General features: G+C 51.8%; 7 protein-coding genes across 7 annotated transcripts; 5 read left to right on the plus strand and 2 right to left on the minus strand.

The window, feature by feature from the left end:
* Positions 1–730: 730 nt before the first annotated feature.
* N7468_007371 (NADH:flavin oxidoreductase/NADH oxidase) lies at positions 731–2,067 on the plus strand (the record flags this gene model as incomplete). The annotated part of the gene is made up of 2 exons (XM_058476667.1): positions 731–910; positions 982–2,067. 2 exons carry the CDS (start codon positions 731–733, stop codon positions 2,065–2,067), a joined length of 1,266 nt encoding a protein of 421 aa, XP_058329557.1.
* Positions 2,068–3,442: 1,375 nt separating this feature from the next.
* N7468_007372 (cytochrome P450) lies at positions 3,443–5,173 on the plus strand (the record flags this gene model as incomplete). The annotated part of the gene is made up of 3 exons (XM_058476668.1): positions 3,443–3,646; positions 3,700–3,972; positions 4,028–5,173. The coding sequence occupies 3 exons, from the start codon at positions 3,443–3,445 to the stop codon at positions 5,171–5,173; spliced, it is 1,623 nt and encodes a 540-aa protein (XP_058329558.1).
* Positions 5,174–5,723: 550 nt separating this feature from the next.
* Positions 5,724–6,381, plus strand: N7468_007373 (putative urea hydro-lyase/cyanamide hydratase; the record flags this gene model as incomplete). Its single annotated transcript, XM_058476669.1, has 2 exons — positions 5,724–6,234; positions 6,296–6,381. 2 exons carry the CDS (start codon positions 5,724–5,726, stop codon positions 6,379–6,381), a joined length of 597 nt encoding a protein of 198 aa, XP_058329559.1.
* Positions 6,382–6,836: 455 nt separating this feature from the next.
* N7468_007374 (alpha/beta fold hydrolase) lies at positions 6,837–7,797 on the minus strand (the record flags this gene model as incomplete). The annotated part of the gene is made up of 2 exons (XM_058476670.1): positions 6,837–7,103; positions 7,186–7,797. The coding sequence occupies 2 exons, from the start codon at positions 7,795–7,797 to the stop codon at positions 6,837–6,839; spliced, it is 879 nt and encodes a 292-aa protein (XP_058329560.1).
* An 832-nt stretch (positions 7,798–8,629) lies between these two features.
* On the plus strand, positions 8,630–9,352 carry N7468_007375 (carboxymuconolactone decarboxylase family protein; the record flags this gene model as incomplete). The annotated part of the gene is made up of 2 exons (XM_058476671.1): positions 8,630–8,690; positions 8,742–9,352. 2 exons carry the CDS (start codon positions 8,630–8,632, stop codon positions 9,350–9,352), a joined length of 672 nt encoding a protein of 223 aa, XP_058329561.1.
* A 247-nt stretch (positions 9,353–9,599) lies between these two features.
* On the plus strand, positions 9,600–10,205 carry N7468_007376 (uncharacterized protein; the record flags this gene model as incomplete). The annotated part of the gene is made up of 1 exon (XM_058476672.1): positions 9,600–10,205. One exon carries the CDS (start codon positions 9,600–9,602, stop codon positions 10,203–10,205), a length of 606 nt encoding a protein of 201 aa, XP_058329562.1.
* A 447-nt stretch (positions 10,206–10,652) lies between these two features.
* acyA (adenylate cyclase acyA) lies at positions 10,653–17,185 on the minus strand (the record flags this gene model as incomplete). Its single annotated transcript, XM_058476673.1, has 3 exons — positions 10,653–10,952; positions 11,006–16,919; positions 17,013–17,185. The coding sequence occupies 3 exons, from the start codon at positions 17,183–17,185 to the stop codon at positions 10,653–10,655; spliced, it is 6,387 nt and encodes a 2,128-aa protein (XP_058329563.1).
* Between the last annotated feature and the right edge of the window lie 1,626 nt (positions 17,186–18,811).

The following is an 18,811-nucleotide window of genomic DNA, read 5'->3' on the forward strand; positions in this document are numbered from 1 at the left end:
ATAGAGAAGGGGACTAAGATGAAGCTTTACAGATATATGAGACTTCCTCTTTAAAGCAATGATCAATGGTTCCGATAAGCAAAGATCTCGTCTCCAGGGCTACCGTCACTTCTATGTGGTCTTGAACGACTTTGTCTGCGCAAGGACGTCACCAGCGTTGGAATGCTACTTGGCATATCCCGAGCGGGATCTGGTCTGAAGACTGACTTCATGATAGTCCCCCGATTCGAGTTTTCTTTGGTGACTCTAGGACATTCCATTTCTTTCTCATTCAGTCCAAGGACAAGGTAATCAATTGATGAGGGAGACGGGCTCCATTTCCCCCCACTTTCGACGATCCGTGCACGGTAGGACAGCTTTAGAGTTAGTCCACCGGCTCGGAAGCTGGTTCTGGAAACCGGCTGTCCTAGTAAGTGTCATTAATCCAGGGTCTTTATCGAAAATCACAATTATCTATGAGCTGCTAATTAAAGGACTCTGGTTCGCTGTTTGGATGCCCGGTGGCAACGATACTAGGAATTAATCATCGAAGTGGACGGGATCCATCTAAGTATGACGTCGTTGAAGAGTACTGCGTAATGATATAACCAGGTAACTTAAATGCTCTGATTTCAAAGCAATAATTATGGGTTTGCCCTTTTAGCCGAAGTCTCCCCTTTACTCTGTTTTCCAGTCCCTCTTCTTCGCTCGCTCAACATCACTTCCTCAACTTGCGAAACGGAACACCACAATGGCCCAAACTGCCCGCCCCGATATCGCCAACAAACCTGCCGCGGGCATCTCATATTTCACCCCGGCACAAGTCCCCCCGGCCGGCTCCGCAGCAAATCCACAGTCCGATGGGACCCAACCGCCCAAATTATTCCAGCCTTGGAAAGTCCGAGGACTGACATTCCATAATCGTATCGGGGTAAGTGGATCAGAGCATACTTTCTCACGTCCGTGAGAACCGTGGCATTTACTGAAGTATCTTATGTGTAGCTTTCCCCACTGTGCCAATACAGCGCCCAGGATGGCCACATGACAGATTGGCACATGGCACACCTGGGCGGCATCGCGCAGCGCGGCCCAGGACTGCTCATGGTCGAAGCAACCGCCGTGCAAGCGGAAGGCCGGATCACACCAGAGGACCACGGCCTCTGGAAGGACTCTCAGATCGAGCCTCTCCGCCGCGTCATTGAATTCGTGCACAGCCAGAACCAGCTTATCGGCGTTCAGATTGCCCATGCTGGCCGCAAAGCGAGCACCGTGGCCCCGTGGCTCAGTGCGGGGGATACGGCCACCGAGGCTGTGAACGGCTGGCCGGACAGGGTGATCGGGCCCAGCAACATTCCTTTCTCGGACAAGTTCCCGACGCCGAAGGCCGTCAGCAAAGCTGATATCGAGCAACTGAAGAAGGATTGGGTGGCCGCCGTGAAGCGGGCTGTGAAGGCCGGAGCGGATTTTGTGGAGATTCACAACGCGCATGGGTATCTCCTTTCGAGCTTTTTGTCCCCGGCCACGAACAACCGCACGGATGAGTATGGTGGAAGCTTTGAGAATAGAATCAGACTGTCTCTTGAGATCGCACAGTTGACTCGCGATGCTGTGCCCAAGGATATGCCTGTGTTCCTTCGTGTGTCGGCCACGGATTGGCTTGAGGAGGTTCTTCCTAACGAGCCAAGTTGGCGTAGTGAGGATACCGTGCGTTTTGCAAAGGCCCTTGCGGATAGTGGGAATGTGGATGTGCTGGATATCAGCAGTGGTGGTAACCATAACCGTCAACACATTCATGCCAAGCCTGCTTTCCAGGCTCCATTCGCGGTTGCGGTGAAGAAAGCTGTTGGGGACAAGCTCAAGGTTGGCAGTGTTGGTATGATTGAATCCGCACATCTTGCCAATGACCTGGTGGAAAAGCAAGGACTCGACTTTGTCCTGGTAGGTCGCGGATTCCAAAAGAATCCAGGTTTGGTATGGACGTGGGCTGAAGAGCTCGATGTGGAAATTTCGATGGCGAACCAGATTCGTTGGGGTTTCGCAAGCCGGGGTGGAGGTCCCTACTTGAAGAAGAGGTCCGGGAAGATGTAAGAGTTTGGCCGGAGGCTAGAATTCTACTTGAGAACTAGAAGTATTCCTCTTACTCTTGAGGTGAAATAAACATGCGATGTCGCGACCCTTTACTAGTTTATTGTCACCTGGCAGATCCTTCATGGTAGTGGCACAGAAGTCAATCGGCATCTCAAGCTTGAGTTCATCGTACCTCTCGGGATTATATCTTCCTTAATTATCCGTACAGATGTACTATTGGAAGGTCATCGGCGGTTCGGTATCTCGCCGTCGTTCCAGTTAGTGAAAGACATCTCCGAGTTTATACTACTAATATATCAGATGGCCGCAATTGCCCCGCCTCTCATTTTCATAGTCGCGAAGCTCGCGGTCCAACAGCAGGAATCAGAACAAGTTGCTTCAGACACTCAGACTTAGAAGCACTCCAATCTACCAGTCCTATCCGGCGGGGAAGGAGTTGACGTAGTACTGGTAGGATATCGAGAAACATCATATTCCTGATAAGGCCTATGCGCCAATTCACAGTTCAATCAGGTAGCCTCTACGTTAACATAGAAAACGTATTGCTCCATGCGGAGACGACACACGCAGGCGCGATCGCGAGTTGTTGTCTATGGAATGCCGGTCGGTCTTTGGCATTCTACGATCAGAAACGTTCGCAACCTGGCGAACCGAATGAATTGGTATCCTCTTTCGGTCTAGTCCTGACGCATGGAAAGTGTCGTTGGAAGTCGAAGACGTATACAGTGACCGACTCCGGTTGCCGACCGCGGTCTTATAGACATCTATAGATGCCAGCCTCGTAGGTTGGGCTAAGGCGCCGCAAGAGTTGCCTATACAGGGATCATAGTGCTCATAGGAGGACCAGGTATTTTAAGGCAAAGCTTGCGAGTCATCCGGGAGAAACGGCTGCCGAAGGCCGCCTTGGGCCCGTAACGCGGGGCTTGTCATTGGACGCATCGTGTACTGCGTATGGATGCGTTCTGCATGGGCCCACGATCCCGCGTAACCGGATCGAGTAGGCTTTGCGAGTACAACTTCTGTCAATCGCATTTCGGACCAACACAAAATTCCGCCCCGCCTGTTCGATATCACATTCCGGGGCAATCTGTATTCTTCATATATATTCGACGTTTTGCCCAATGACTCCGACATCGCAAGTCGTGCTTGATTAGATCTATCTCGTGTGTCGCCCCTCTCAGGTGGAGACTGGGGCCCATTATTAGTATTTGTTCAAGCACGGGGTGACTCGCCATATTATCCACTTCGCGCCAACCTCACCCATTGGTTCTGCAACCAACGACCTTTTCATCCTGGCGCGGAGTATCGCTGCCCATCATTCGGATGAAACACGAAGCCCTGCAAGGAAGCAGAAGAATAAAAATCTAGCCATAAAATGGGGCAAATCAGCGACAATATTCCCCTCCTCTACCTGGGCATTCTGGCGGCCGTTTATCTCAAGCCGGAATACGCCATATATGATTCTAGAGTCATAACGGTCTTGCTATTTTTCACTATTATCAACGTATCAAGAGCCATCTACCAACTCATCCTGTATCCCAGCTACTTCACCCCTCTCAGAGATATCCAGACGCCTCCCGTGGGTTCATATCGCATCTACCGAGACTTACCAGTCGGACTGACATAGTGTAGGGCCGAACATTGCTGAGGGGTAACACCGATTCCTGGTTCTTGGATACTCCTCATGCTAGAATGAAAGAATGGGTCAAGGCACTCCCTAATGAAGGCCTGATCCGTTACTACACAGTCGGCAACTTCGAACGACTTACAGTGACCAGTGCCAAAGCTCTCAGCGAGCTCTTGGTCACGAAGTCGTATGAATTCGTCAAACCAGCACTCACACGTCGGGCGTTGGGCAGAGCAGTGGGCTATGGGATGTTGACCGCAGAGGGCGATGACCATCGGGTACGCTATGGTAAAATCCCATCCTTGAGACTGCCTCAAACTGATGAAACTCTAGTGGCAACGTAAAAGCCTGATGCCCGCATTCGCCTACCGCCATATAAAGGACCTCTACCCCATATTTTGGTCCAAGAGCATCGAGATGGTGCGACTGATGCGCAAGGATTTAGCGGCAACCACAGATGGCGTGCTCACAGTAAAGGACTATGCCAGCCGCGCTACTCTGGACATCATCGGTGTAGCAGGAATGGGCCACGATTTTGACTCGTTGCAGAATCCCGATAATCCCCTCAACGCGGCATACCAGAGAATCTTCCAGGATCGGGGTCTTTTGACCAAGCTAACATTCATGGCAACCGTCTTTTTTGGCGACAATATACTTTTGAGAAATCTACCCACATCCCGGGCCAAAGCTGTGGATGAAAGTGGCGCATACATCCGCAACGTGGCGCGACAAATGATCGAAGGAGCCAAAGCTAAGTTGGCAGATCCTAACGCTGATCATGGTGTCGATATCATCTCAGTCGCAATTCAGAGTGGCACCTTTGACGAAGATAATTTGGTCGAACAAGTCATGACTTTCCTCGCTGCTGGCCACGAAACCACCTCCACTGCCCTTCAGTGGTCGATCTACGCCCTATCGAAGAATCAAGATGTCCAGGCTCGGCTGCGTGAAGAGGTCCGCGCCAATTTACCATCCATTTTGATCGACAACCCACAGGCCATCGACGCAACCACCATCGACAACCTACCATATCTCCACGCCGTCTGCAACGAGGTGTTGCGCTTCCACCCTTCTGTTCCTATGACGGTCCGCGAGGCTGCCACCGACACTACCCTTGTGGGGAAGCATATCCCAAAGGGTACCAGATTTGTCATTTCACCGGAGCTTGTCAACCATATGACAGAGTTCTGGGGCCCAGACGCAAATGAATTCAACCCAGATCGGTGGATGGGGCCAGGCAAGGCCAACACGGGTGGAGCGACCAACAACTATGCCTTCTTGAGTTTCATCCACGGACCTCGTAGCTGCATCGGACAGGGTTTCTCTAAGTCGGAGCTGGCATGCCTAGTGGCAGCTGTGGTGGGAAGTTTTGCATTCGAGTTACAAGACCCCAACGCCAAGTTAGAGGTGCGGGAGGGAGCGACAGCCGCCCCCAGAGACGGCGTCGTTGTTAAAGCTACTGCCTTGGAAGGGTGGTAGATCTCTTTAGTCTCTTTATTGCAGGATTTCACATTCAGCGTTTTTGTATATATCATGTTTGATCTCTGTATTATGGAGCCAAATTACAGTCGAATCCCGATCCTGGATCAACCGCCGCGCTGTAACCGCGTTCGCGTCGCCGTCATGTCTCGCCAAGTACTAGCAGCGACATAGAGTAATCCGGCCATTCCTTGACATCCGAAGCATCGGGAATATACATGAGCCTCAATTCGCTATGCCGTGGCACACCTTTTCAAGATCCAGTCCTGATTAGGAAGTTGTTGGTAGAAAACGCAAGTGGATCCCGTCATCATCACTTCATTGGGGTTGTGACATCTCGTTGTAACTACCAATCCCGCAGATGACCAATTCCAAGCTGACCAATTCCGACATCTGGATCTTCCTGGATCTATAAGTCTCACTGGTAGGAGTCAGCGCAAAAAGATCATAAAAGCGGCCAAGGCTACTCGACAGATCTCCGTCTTGCACAATCTTGTGCTTCTCTCAGTTCCAGAATCTCCAACAGTTTTGGGATCAGGCTTCATTCAAAATGGATCCCATCAAAGAATACGGGTTTACTGCGGTCGACTCCTCGGCGACCAAGCTTTTGGCCACTGATGCCCCGTCCACAGGACCTGTGTTCACATCCGTTGCTGAAACGCCGGTCCCCAAGACGGCACTAGCCCAGCGCATCAATGACTATGTCAAATCTCGCCTCCCGTTGCCTGTCTACAACCACTCACTGCGTGTCTACCATTATGGTCTGGCGATAAAGCGATACCGCTTCCCCGAATGGCACTTCTCTGACGAGACCTACTTCCTGTCTTGTCTCCTACATGACATAGGTACGACAGACGAGAATCTGCAGGCAACGAAACTCAGCTTCGAGTTTCACGGGGGTCTGATCGCTCTGGATGTCCTCCAGAGCCCCACTCACACCTCTGTTGCTCCAAGGGAGCAAGCTGAGGGGGTGGCTGAAGCTATCATCCGGCACCAGGATTTGTGTGAGAAAGGCAAGATTACTGCCGTCGGGCAGCTTCTTCAGCTCGGGACAATATTCGGTGAGTGAGAACCATGTGGGACGTAAGACTAGCGGTGGTCACTAGGTCTAATGCCTCACAGACAACACTGGACTGTACGAAGACCTTGTCCACGAGGCTACGATCGCGGATGTTGTGAAGAGCTATCCGCGGCTGAGACTGGAGTAACTGCTTTGCACAGACGATCAGAAAAGAGAATTCTTTGAAGCCTTGGGCACACACGACGACACTGGGGGAGGAGGAATTCCCGGCAAAGGTTCTGGGAAACAAATTGATGGCACGCTATGAATAGTACTAACCTAAGTTTATGGTTCGTGGTGAAGTGAAATGAGAACTACCTTTGTAACTTATCACAGAAATGGAAGACCAGATTGATACATCCCGGTCTCAATTGAGTGATCGTTTTCAAGATAGATCGACAGAGCTACATGTTGGTGACTTCTTCCCACGAAATGTGTGATTAAAAAGGGGTGGAAGGTCAAAAGTAGCTCGCCATTACATTACGTTAGGTCAAGTAGCCATGACTCACTCAGACTGAGATTTTATAAATCGATCGTGATGTAGTCTTATGTTGAATTCAGTGGCTATCGCATGAATGTATAAGCGTGAAGATTCAGAGTGCATTATGAAAGTTTCCGAAGGAGAGTATCCAACTCATGAGCTACCAAATCAGGGTTATCCCGCTGTATAAAGTGGCCAGCGTTGGGTGCCTGGATTGGTCCCCTACTTCTGTCTGGATCGGTGATGTGCGCCAGACCTTCGTTATACTTGTGCCAGTAAGGGTTTAGATAAGCGTTTGTGACTGCCTCTGTGGCACCCATTCTCGTAGTCTCCGCAGCAAAGACGTCAAAATCATGACCAATAACAACGACGAACGGTCTCTTCCCCCCCTGGTCCCTCGAGCAAAGGCCTATCGCTCTTTGGCAGGAGAGTGGGGAAATTGTGTCTGCTGAATCCCTCCTGGTTACCCACATCGGGGTGGAACAACCGTCTCATGCCTTCACGAGTCGTATGAAGATTCTCTGGAGTGACGCCCCGCGGGAGAGTGCTTGGGTCAAAGCCTGGCGCATCCGGGTCTGGATAAGCGGACACAAAGTCCGTATTGGCGATGTAGCTGTCTAGCAGCAGCAAGGCCGCTACCAGGCCGGGATACTCTTGTGCGAAAAGGCGACCCAGCGCACACCCAATAGAGTTGGCCACGAAGACAAGGCTGAGATGGCTAATGTCGGTAATACCCATTCTTGCGCTGGCGACTTGAACAATCAGCTGTCTCAGGTCCTGGATCACGGCGACCGCATCGTGGGCCTTGGTGGGGTCCACAGCCCCGGCATCGTTCGGGTCGCGGTCGATCGTTAAGCCCTGACCATAACGATCATAGGTCAGTATAGCCGGCATCCTGCATGACTGACGGAGTTCTTTCAGTCTGGTGATCGTAGGAGACCAGGCCTCTTGGGGTAGTCCAAGGCCGTTGAGAAACACGATCAAGACGGGCTTCTCTTCGGATATGGGATCGTGGAATCGAAAGCATATCTTAGCTGACGGCTTCGTGGTGAGAGAAATGTATTCGAAGTCGGCCATAGTCATGGGTTCCTCGTTTGGGTATTCGATCTAGATAGCTTTGCGGCGAGGAAGGCAGTCTAGTTTCTTCAAGTGTGCGATTCATGCCGGCTGACAGAACGTGAGATTTGTCCCGGGCGTCAGCATGATAAGGTGAGATCATTGCAGTTCTATGATTGGTTCTTCTCTCTGAATCAAGTCTGGAGCGCGTAAGAGCATAAAAGACAACCATTGATCAGATGCAACATGGAAGGCAGTCATGCCATAATGCTAACCACAATGATCAGTATGAGCGAGTCCAGTGTTTTCTACCCGTCATTTGGAGTCTCAAAATCTAGTATAACGGGCCCATAACGGTATCTCAAAGTAATAATGCAATAAGTGGATGAATAATAATACTGCCGGCAAGATGCCCGAGCGGTTAAGGGGTATGACTCGAATCTGCTTAGCGTTCCCGCTATCAGGAATCATATGTGTTCGCACGCGTGAGTTCAAATCTCACTCTTGTCGTCTTTTTTTCCTTTTTTTCCTTTTTTGGGTTAGTAGTGAGAATCCCTCCGCACGGGTTAGAGCAAAATAGGGTTAGGCCTAATCTTCGTGTATAACAGATCCACTAGTCAAGTCCCCTATAAAGGTTAACCACCTTACCAAGGTAAGGAAGTTGAGCGATGGATGGACATCTCAGAAACAGGCGGAAAGGCATAGGGATAGCGGCATTTTATAGACAAATATAAGCATTTCGACAATTGAGCCACCACTCCAAAAGATAGACGCACGACCGAGTACAGAGGTAAAAGAGTTAAGAGCTTACCCGCGGAACCCAACCGCGGAAGAAACGGAATCGAGATTCGGCACTGGCATGCCTCTCGGATCTTCGCCCCAGGGCTCCATAAGAGCATCGGGCTCCCTCTTGGATAAAAGTCACACGTTGCTCGCAGTAACATCCTCCCGACCCTCCCCACCACCATGAGGCTCCCCCTACGCCCCCAACACCCCGCCCGCCGATGCGCCCGCCGGCACGGCCGAGATCTACGCGCGCATCGCAGAGCGCCGCCACCCTCGCCCGCTGATCCCGCTTGACTTGTCTCTCTTGCACAGCCCCCCGGTCGCCAATGGCTGGAACAGCTTCTTGGGCGCGATCCGATCGGAGACGGTCGTGGACCAGGGAATCCTAGAATTGGCCGTGTGCCGGGTTGCGGTGCTCAACGGGGCGGTCTACGAGTGGAATGCGCATGCCCCGCTTGCTTTGAAGGGCGGGGTCAAGCCGGAGGCGATGCAGGCCTGTAGGGCTCTGCCTTCAACTGCTGAGGGGGACTTGAGTCAGTTGCAGAACAGCGCTCTTACGGCGCAGCAGAAGGCCGTACTACGCTACGCGGATCAGATGACGAAAACCATCAAGGTTGAGGACGAGGTGTTTGCGCAGCTGAAGACGGTGGGGTTCAATGACCGGGAGATTGTGGAATTGACGACTGGGATTGCGGGGTATAACTGCGTGAGTCGTGTTCTGGTGGCTCTTGATGTGGGCGAAAACAATGGGCGCGAGATGAAGAGTGTGGAGGAACTGGTTGCTGCGCTCCAATAGTCCATACAATATCCCCGTATATGCAGTCGATAAGGAGCCCCAGGTATGGGAAACTGGGTTATCATATGATGAATGCTGAATCTGTAAAAAAAGTTGACTTTCGAGATTCCTTGTAGCAAGGATAATGTCTCTATGAGACTTCGTTTATGTTTTAGCTCCGGCTTTGTGTAAAGAAGAGGCGGGGAATCTTGCTTCTGCCGCCAACTTCTCCTCCACCATGAAACACCTCTTGGACCCCTAACCCACCATGGCTCGCCCCCTCGCATCCCTCATAACCTCCCTGGGAGGCTGCCGCTGGAAGCTGACTCGAACCCTCCGCAGCGACAACCCCCACGACCTCAATGGTGAGCTGCGGGGCACCGCCCAATTCACCCCGCTCTCCAACTCCGACTCAGACTGGCTCTACAGCGAAGAGGGCGAGATCCCATCTGGCGGCGCCGGGGCTCTCCCAGCTGGCCTACGCTGGACGAAGAAATATATCTGGCGCTCGAGCAATGACGCGTCGCAGATAAGCGTGTGGTTCGTGAAGGTTGCGCCGGGGCCTGAGGAGGTGGATTACTTGTTCCATAATTTCGATTTCTCGGATGCGGTTGCGCCCCCTTCGGACAATAAGGAGCCTCCGACACAATTCATCGCTCCTACAGTCCCTCCGTCATCGACTGTGCCCGATAATGAGACGACTGTTCTGGCTGCGAGGGGGAATCATCTGTGCATCAACGATATGTATCGTACGGCGTACTCGTTCCGTATTTCGAGTACGACGGGCGAGGTGTTGACTTGGACTAGTCGGCATGTGGTGAAAGGGCCGAAGAAAGATCAGGAGATTATCAATCGATATGAAAGAGGGAGCTAAGAGCTCCGGGAGAGGTCGATCTGCGCGGTCACGGCATTGGTCGTAAGACTAGCCAATTTATAAACCAACCCTGAGCCGGCCCTATGGCCCTATACGCGCAGCTATTATGATGTAGAAAGTTGCATTTCCAAGTTAGGAGAAAAGTTTAGAGGATAGGCTATATTGCATGTAGATAGTTATTCACAAGTCTTCGGCGATACACCTAGCAGGAGATGTGGGTAATATCAAAAGCTCAAAACAAAGCCGGGAAATATAGATTTCAAAGAAATAACCGTGGCTCCTGCCCTGATGCTTCATACAAGAATCTGCAGAGACCCCGCCCATAAACACCAATCAAAAGACATGTATAAGAAAGTGGGAAAACAAATATAAACTGACAAAAGCCAGGAGCAAATTAAGAGGGCTTGTATGTATGGGGCTCTAGGGGTTATATGCCGGAGAAAGCCATTATAATGGAGGGCTTTTTTGTGTATCGAGGTGAAGAAAGGAAGAGGACGTCGACAGGGAGGGGGTGGCGTTACTGCCGGCGCTCGGGGTATGGTCCATGGGGAGACAGTACGGAGCAGGCGGCGGTCCGCCGGGGATGCCTGCAGCCCCGGCCATCTGCTCCTTCAGCGCGCGGTACTCGGCAAGTTGCGTTTGCAGCTGCTGCATGACCTCCGCCATCGGAACGGCGTGGTCGTCAAGAGTATCGCCTGACCGGAACGGGCGCAGCATGTGTCGCACGCCAAGTGTGTTCACAGTTGCCTATATGGAGGTCAATCAAATGCATATAATCTATGGAGAACGGGGACTCCTACCTCAATTCGAGTGACCTGTTGATCGATCAGGCTTAAGACCGTCGAATCGTTCAGCTCGCCTCCATGATTCTTGACCATGTGGAACAAAGCAACATTGGGTTCCCGGAGTCGCGGCTTGGAGGGGGTCTCAAGGGCACCACAAATACGCTCCAGGCGCAGAGTGACTTCCCAAAGACGCCAGATGTCGTCGGTCTTCAGCTCAAGCTCCGAGCCAGGCTTGACCTTCGCCGTGCCGCCTGGTTCCGTTGTCTCTTCTAGCGCCGTGAGGCGACCAGATAAGGCATGAGGATAGACAAGATAAAGCGGTTCAGGGTTCTCAAGACCCTTCAACTTGCGCTCACCCTGATCCTTGATCACGAAACCTTGGCTATTGAGCTGCTGCAACTCGCGACGAATGTTGTGCCCCAGGCTGTCGACTCGAGGCTGACTATTATTCGAATCAGTCGACGCCGAGCGCTCCGTGTCTGCGAATACCTCGAGATTCCGCGAGATATCCGTCATGAAATCAGAGGAGACAAAGATCTGACCACCGTCTGCGACTGCAGAAATACGAGACGCCCGGTTCACCATAGGACCGAAGTAGTCCATCCGGTTGGTAACGGGATCTTTCTCACACACTGGCTCACCCCAATGGCCTCCCATTCGGACGGAAAGGCCGCGAAAGATAATGTTATTGTCCATATCATAAACGACTTGGCACTGCTGCTGCTCGAGGATTTCAGTGGGCCATTCCGCCTCAAGGAGCTGGGTTTGGCAGTTGAAACACCACAGCAACGCGGCAGTGGTGGTCGCAAATGCAACCATGAACGCATCTCCTTCAGTCTTGACTTCATACCCACCGATAATTCCAAGCTGTCGACGCAGAATATCATTGTGGATCTGAATGGCCGAGCGCATTGCATCAGGGCAAGTCTCCCACAGGCCCGTTGATTTCTTGATATCAGTGAAAATGATGGCTAATTCGCCGATGGGAGCTTCCACGTAGTCGAACCGTGCGAGGCGAGAATCTCCAGGAATATCACGAGTCTTCTTGCGAGCCTTGGTCGGCATGATTTGCTCCTCAGGGAATGCGGACGGGCCAAGGGACATGCTAGGGCGAGGCCACTTCTTCTGGCGCTTCTGGAGCTCGCTCACGCCGAGGATCATGACCATCAGCTTGTTCGTCGCACCAAACGAGATGGCAAGATCCCGGAGCTTTTGGGCCGCGAACATAAGATCTGGATGCACAGCTCTTGTGATGTCCACTACCAGTTCAGGCGTCACATAGTCCCAGAGCTCCTTTGATGCGATAATGATCATCTCATCTTGCTCGCTCAAGGTGGTGTGCATTGTAGAAGGTGCTGCAATGACGGCTGGCATCATTGGGAAGTGACCGAAACATCGTGAAACAGAAAGAGTATCGTTCAGCTTTCCATTGCGAGAAACAAAGCCTCCGGCTGCTCGAATGCGGGCACGTTCGCTTGCTTCAGCAGGGTCATGGACTTGAGTCAGGTATCGGAGAGAGCCATCCGATTTGACGAGGATTGCCTGTGCGTCGCCAACATTCGCAGCATACAGATCCATGTTGTTCAGATACAACACAGTAGCGACACCACCAGATAGTATGTCATCCTGGTTGAGCTGTTTCGAGGCACTGGACCCACGGTGGTACTGGCGAAGCTCACGATCATCGATTGACCGGTAGGCAGAGCCTGCCATATTCTTATTCAATGCCAAGAACGTCCGCCGGAGGGCATCCAACGGGGTTTCATCCTGATCGCGCTGGAGCTTCTTGAGCTCGTGGGAAAACGTCGGGGTAAAATGTTCATGCAAGTATTTCGCGACCCGAGAACCGCCGCTTGACATTATCTGACCATCGAACATACCCACCAAAGTTTCGATATTGTCAGGCTTTAGCCTTGGGACGATCATATCAATAATTGACAGATGCTCGGTCCGGCCAAGCGTATCCGCCATTCCATAGGCAAGTGATCCTGCAAGAGAGGCAGACGTTCTCACACGGCGGTCCTCATGCTCTTCGGGAATAGTGGGGATGGTAAGCGTCACATCCATCAATCCAAGAACGCGGAGATGCGTTAAGGAGGCAAAATCGGTCAAATCAGTGCCATTCGTCGAAGTCGGTCCTAACGAGGCTATGTTGGGCTTGATCTCCAAGCGCTTGTTGCCCGAAAAGTTTAAGTACTTCAGGCTTCGGTTCCAGTTCCAGTTCCAATCGTAAGGCCAGTTCGACACGTTGTACTTCAAGCCATTGCTTCCAACATCAAGGATAGAGAGCTTGCTGACCTTGCACAGCTCGGCAGGGAGGACCTGGAATCGGTTCGCGTTGATGTGGAGAACTTTCAGGTTACTGCCCTCTTCCAGGTCATCAGAAGGAAGGGAGGTCAATTCATTGCCAGACAAGTAAAGCTCAGAAATCAACGGCCATCGTTTCAGTAGACCTTGAGGCAGCTCTGTTAGTTCGTTATACGACAGGTTTACGACGCGTAATTCGGGCAACCGAGCAAGCTCGCGGAAAATATCATCATCCAGCCGGTTGTCGGCGAGGAGCAGGTTCCGAAGGGATTGGGCAAACGTCTGGGATGCACCATGTTGAGAAAAGTTCGAATCCTTTCGTGAAGCTGAGCTGGCGTCAGTGTTTGCAGAGCGAGACGCAGTCGAAACTTTCCGGTTCTGCCCTGCAGATGGAGCGATGGAGGGATTCCGTAGGGAAGTGCTTGGAGGGGTACCGGCTACGACAGCTCCGCCAGAGTTTTGGCTTGGGCGACGTAGAGTAGGCTCATTAATTGGGCCTAAGTCCTCGAAGGTAGGTGTACCAGATATAGCAGGGGTTGTTGCGGGAGTGGTAGTAGGTTCACCAGGTATCTGAGGTGGTGGGGCGCCGTGCTTGGGGAATGTTGATAGCAAGTTCGTCGAGACGTTGAGTGTCTCAAGTTTATAACAATGCCAAATTTCCTCGGGGAGAGAGGCCAGGTTGCACTCCCGCAGATTGAACTCTTTCAGTTCCACGAGACACCCGATTGTAGGAGGCAGTGAAGCAAGAGGATTTTTGATGATGCTGAGACGCTCTAGTCGACGCAGCTTGCCAATCTGAGGCGAAATGGACGACAGGTGATTCTTGTCCAGAATGAGCTTTGTGATGTTCGGTATGTTTTCGAACATGGCATCACGGAACTGAGATAGCTTGGCGGATGCAAGGTTCAGAGATGTGAGGGTGGGCATTGAAGAGTCAATATCAAATTGCGTAAGGGGGCAGTGGTCCAAATGGAAGCTGCGCAGCTTAGGGAAAGCGCCCCGGAACCGTGAGATCAGATTATGTCCAAACAAAACCTGCTCAAGGCGAGGAAGACTTGACAAACTATCGATGTTGGAGATTGAATTGAACCGTCCATCGATTTCTTTGAGATTGACCATATTCTGAAACGATTCATCAAGAGTGCCACTTATATTATTGTTTGTCATCCATAGGCGTTCGAGCGTGGTAAGACGGCCAATGTTAGGCAATTCTTCAATGCTGTTGAAGCTGATGTCCAGATCCACCAAGCTTCGTAGTTCGCATATGAATTCCGGGAACACTTTGAAGCCATTCGATGACAAGTTCAGGCTTCGCAGGTAGTGAAAGCTCCCAAAATAGGTAGGGAGACTTGTCAACTGGTTGTTAGCCATCTTGATACTGACAAGACCTTTGAGCTGGTCAAGATGTGCATGCTCCAGATCATCCAGAAGATTGTTCGACACATCAAGGAAAGTCAATCGACTCGCCAGGCTGAAACTTGACGGAATTTGTGAAGCTTCGTTGCCGATGAATTTGATTTCTCGAAGATTGATGCAGCTTTGGATGAAATCCTTTGGGACATCGAGCGAAAGATTCCTTGACAGGTTTAAGGAAATGATCTCAGACGATTTCTTGTACAGGGTGATTGGGATTGTGACCAGGCTTCGCCCCTGGAGATCAACATGACTGAATTTGTTCATCTTGTTGAACCCAGGGTCTGCCTCGAGACTGGTATAGCCGCTCAACTTTGTGGGCAGGAAAATGAACCGGCATAGATAGCTGTGGTCTTCTCTCCCAATGTCCTCAATCCTATCCTTGTCCGTGTATCCAATCTGCTCTAAGAGTTGTTTTTGCATCAAAATCGGTCGCTCTTTGTGGTCAAGTTGGCGCGACAAATCGTTCTTGCGCAGCACTATCTCATAATTGTTGAGATGATCCTGCAAGAATGACTTTCGCCCAAGCATGAAGAGGATCTCTGCCACGGTGGCATTCAAATTTGCCGAGAGCGTTGCGAAAGTCGAATCGATACGGAAAACACGGATGAAGAAAGACCCCTCACGCTCACGAACGCCACTGGTGGACAGGGATGGGTTCTCCGCAGCTTCCAAAGCTAGATCTTGGGGCCTTTTCACATGCCAACTATCGGGCGCATGCCAGCTATCTTGCTGCATCCCATCCAGTTTATTTGGATCCTCACGAGGGGTAGTTGTGCCATCCGTAATTTGCTTGACACGTGCAGGAGACGCTGAACGAAGGATATCATGCATATCCCCAAGGTCAGTGTCCAGCTTGAAGACATGCTTGCCATCTTCACCTCCTCCTGGGCCATCTTTAGATGATAGGGGGTCTCCAGCTAGATTACTGAAGCCTCGTCGAGGGCCAAATTTTCGCGCACCGATTCCAAGACCCTTCCCAGACTCCTTTCGCCCCTGGTCTCCTGGTTCAGGATATTTAGGAGTAGAAGTCCCTTCAATGCTTCCCTGTCTGCGGCGATTTGGAGACGCATCACGCTTTGATCTCTCATACGGTTTGTGCGAACCAGGCTTCAGGTGTCGAATCCGGTGCAGGATACCACGTTTATTGGGTACACCACCGGGTGAACTTTGACCGCTCTCGCGATAAATGGCACTTTGAACACTCGGGGTAGGGCTTGTAGATCGACCACCGAGTGTCCCCGTCGATGAACTGAGGTAGTTGTCACCCAAAGGTTTCAACCCCACGGAGAAGTCGTCTCGACCTGTGGAAGGACGATGTTGGTATTCAGCAAGATCGCCAGCCATGGTGGTCTTTTCCTCCTTGCTTCGAGAGTGCCTGTGACCATTGGCAGCTCTTCGATGGCTATCTCTTGTCCCAGAACGGGCTGTACTAGTGCCACTGCCGATATCAAGACGCTTGCCGTCAGGCCCGATTGGTCGGTTGCGGACCGGAGCTTCACCATATTGAGGGATGTCATTAAAGCTTTGATAAACCCATGGTGTGATATCACTAGAAGGCAATTGATTTTCTAGTCCTCTCGGTCGCGTGGGTCGCGATCCATCAGATCCATCAGAGTTGGCCCTTTCTCGAGCTTTCAGGTGGTTGATCGGCCCTCGGAGACTGTAAGGATTCAGCTGGCTGTCATCAATGTCGTCTGGAATCGGATATTCATCGGCAGGCAAGCCCTTCGGTTTCTTTTTCCATGGCTTGTGGCTAGTACTTGACTTGGATCCTTGGCTACCACCGCTGGTCATACTAGCCGTAGACGGTCTCCGAGTCTCCGGTGTGTAGTCCAACTCGGCCGGCTCGCTAGCGAACGTTCTTCCCGTAAGAGGCCGGAAAGTAGCTGATGAAGGCGATGCTTCATGCTCGGAGTAATCATGGAAGAAAGTGCCGGGGCCTTCCGAACCAGCGGTTGTGGCCCAGGGAGCAATCGATTCGGTCTCGTCGTCTGGGATGGAGCGGGACGGTTGGATGGGGGCAGGTCGCGGACTTGGGGCATATGATCGAGCAGCATCGTCGGCACCAAGAACAGCCAGAGCTTTGCGGTGGTTACTGAAGCCTGAGCCTTTTCGTTCTTCAGTGGGTGAAATATCAGGGGAGCTGCTTTTCCAAGACCACGCCGAACGTTCCCAGTCAATTCTGTTTCCTTGAGCAGACGCAGACCTGGTTCATGTGTTAGCAGCCACATCTTAGAGAGTTTCGCGCCACTCCAGACACTTGTCGAGAACCCAGAGTTCGTGGGTGGGAAGAGCTTACTTCTCCATCAGCGTCCCTGGAAAGGGTTCGGTATTGCGACCGTTGGGCGAGGCTTGGTTTCTGGGCCGTCGAGACCCATCACTATTCCGTACAGTTTCTTGTGAGATCCAGCTCGTATTCCCAGAGCTCCCAGAGCCCTGTCGGTTCGCCTGTTCGTGTTCCCACGCGGGCATGGCTACTCCCGGACTCGGTCGAACCCCGACGTGGGGAAACTATTCAAGACACAGCCAGCTGAATGTGTAGGGGTTGGGATAATGTCGCGTGAACCACCATTCGTCGGAGCGCTTATTCGGACGGGGGTTGTCAGGGAGGGGAGCGATATGCGGGTGGTCGGAGCTGACTTGGCGGCCGAGGCGCGGATGAATAGGAAGCGGACCTCAGACCCGGCAGAGGGGCGTCTGCAGGGGGTGAGATACTAAAGCTTCAATGCAATCGCCGATTGTGAAAATCCAAACGAGACCGCCAGAAAGGTGCCATCGACGGGCGGGGATGCGGCGATGAATGCGGATCGTGGGAGCAAGGTTCGCAAGTGCGGCCGCACGGCGGGTGGGGACGGAGCACGGGCTTCAGGATGGCAACAATATCACTTGGCCAGGGCGCCACGAAAAGAATCTTGCGACTCGCGTGTGGTTGTGAAGCCTTCGGTGAGAGACGAGGGGAGGCGGTCGTCGAAGATTCGAGGTGAAGGTTTGAGATTCGGGACCAGGATCGGAGTATCGGAGAAAGGACGCGTGGAGAAGAAGAAATCGTGAATCGTCAAGTCTGAAAGAGAGACACCCGATGCTTCTCGAGGTGGGATCGAGTTGGCGATGAGGGCGAGGGAAAGGGAAGATGGAAGCTTTCTGAGGGGAAAAGAGGAGAGGATGAGGCTCTCTTTTTTTCCCAAAGTTCGAAAGTCATCCGGCAAAGCTGAAGTGGGGGCGTTTATTGGGGAAACCCCCCTACGAATGAGATCTTTGGACGCCATACTCGTACACGATGCTCCGGCTTCAATTTCTATCACACACATAAGAAAAAAAAAACGACTCAGGACACCCCTGTCAAGTTGAGAGCCACTCAGGGGTCCTAGATGGGGGTCTGTACTTCAAGTTTGCACGGGCCTGTCGATCATCGTTTATCTCCGTTTTGTTCTGCTCTGTTTCTCGCCCTGCGTCTTCCCTGCGCGGGTTCCTACCTATACCTACAATGTCTCCGCAGAGCTAAATTAGTTGCAGCATCAAAGGGAATTGTACCTTTTCACAAGCCACGCCGTTAATCATAGTTAATCATACGGAGGACCTCGCGAATGGGAGCTCTCCATCTCCACCTGTTCCAGGTGTGTTTCAAGGGGTCAACCCCGCTAACAGTTCAGATGAAACTACAAACAAGAAGAAACCTAGATGGAACTCTCCATTCAGAGACTAGTATTCTCGTGACTCCACCGCACCTCGGGGTTGTGACTAATAATTCCAAGTGGGCATCATCTACCCTACAGGAACAAGGCTAATCTCGCACAAGTCGAGGTACTAACTTGGGGATCTCCTGTGTACGAATATGTTTTTCCCCAGGCATTTCGTCATTTCTAGCCCGGACTGCACAGGAGAATTAGCAATTGCTGCGATACTTAAAGTTGATCTTTGGTAATTGGGTGTCGACCCAGCTGCATATATGTGTTGCTCATCTTTTTCATCCGTTCCAGGTCCTTCTCTGCCCCAAGCCACCTCTCTGGACGGGAAACCTCCTCAGGGATCTGGAAATAATGACTCATTATAATGGGCACTCCAGCGTCAATACACATGGTGGTTCCTGAAGGGAAGATC

This window comes from Penicillium chermesinum, assembly GCF_028974085.1.
Source record: "Penicillium chermesinum strain IBT 19713 chromosome Unknown utg000005l:1.0-4115287.0:1.0-4118363.0, whole genome shotgun sequence".
NCBI classification, from domain to species: domain Eukaryota; kingdom Fungi; phylum Ascomycota; class Eurotiomycetes; order Eurotiales; family Aspergillaceae; genus Penicillium; species Penicillium chermesinum.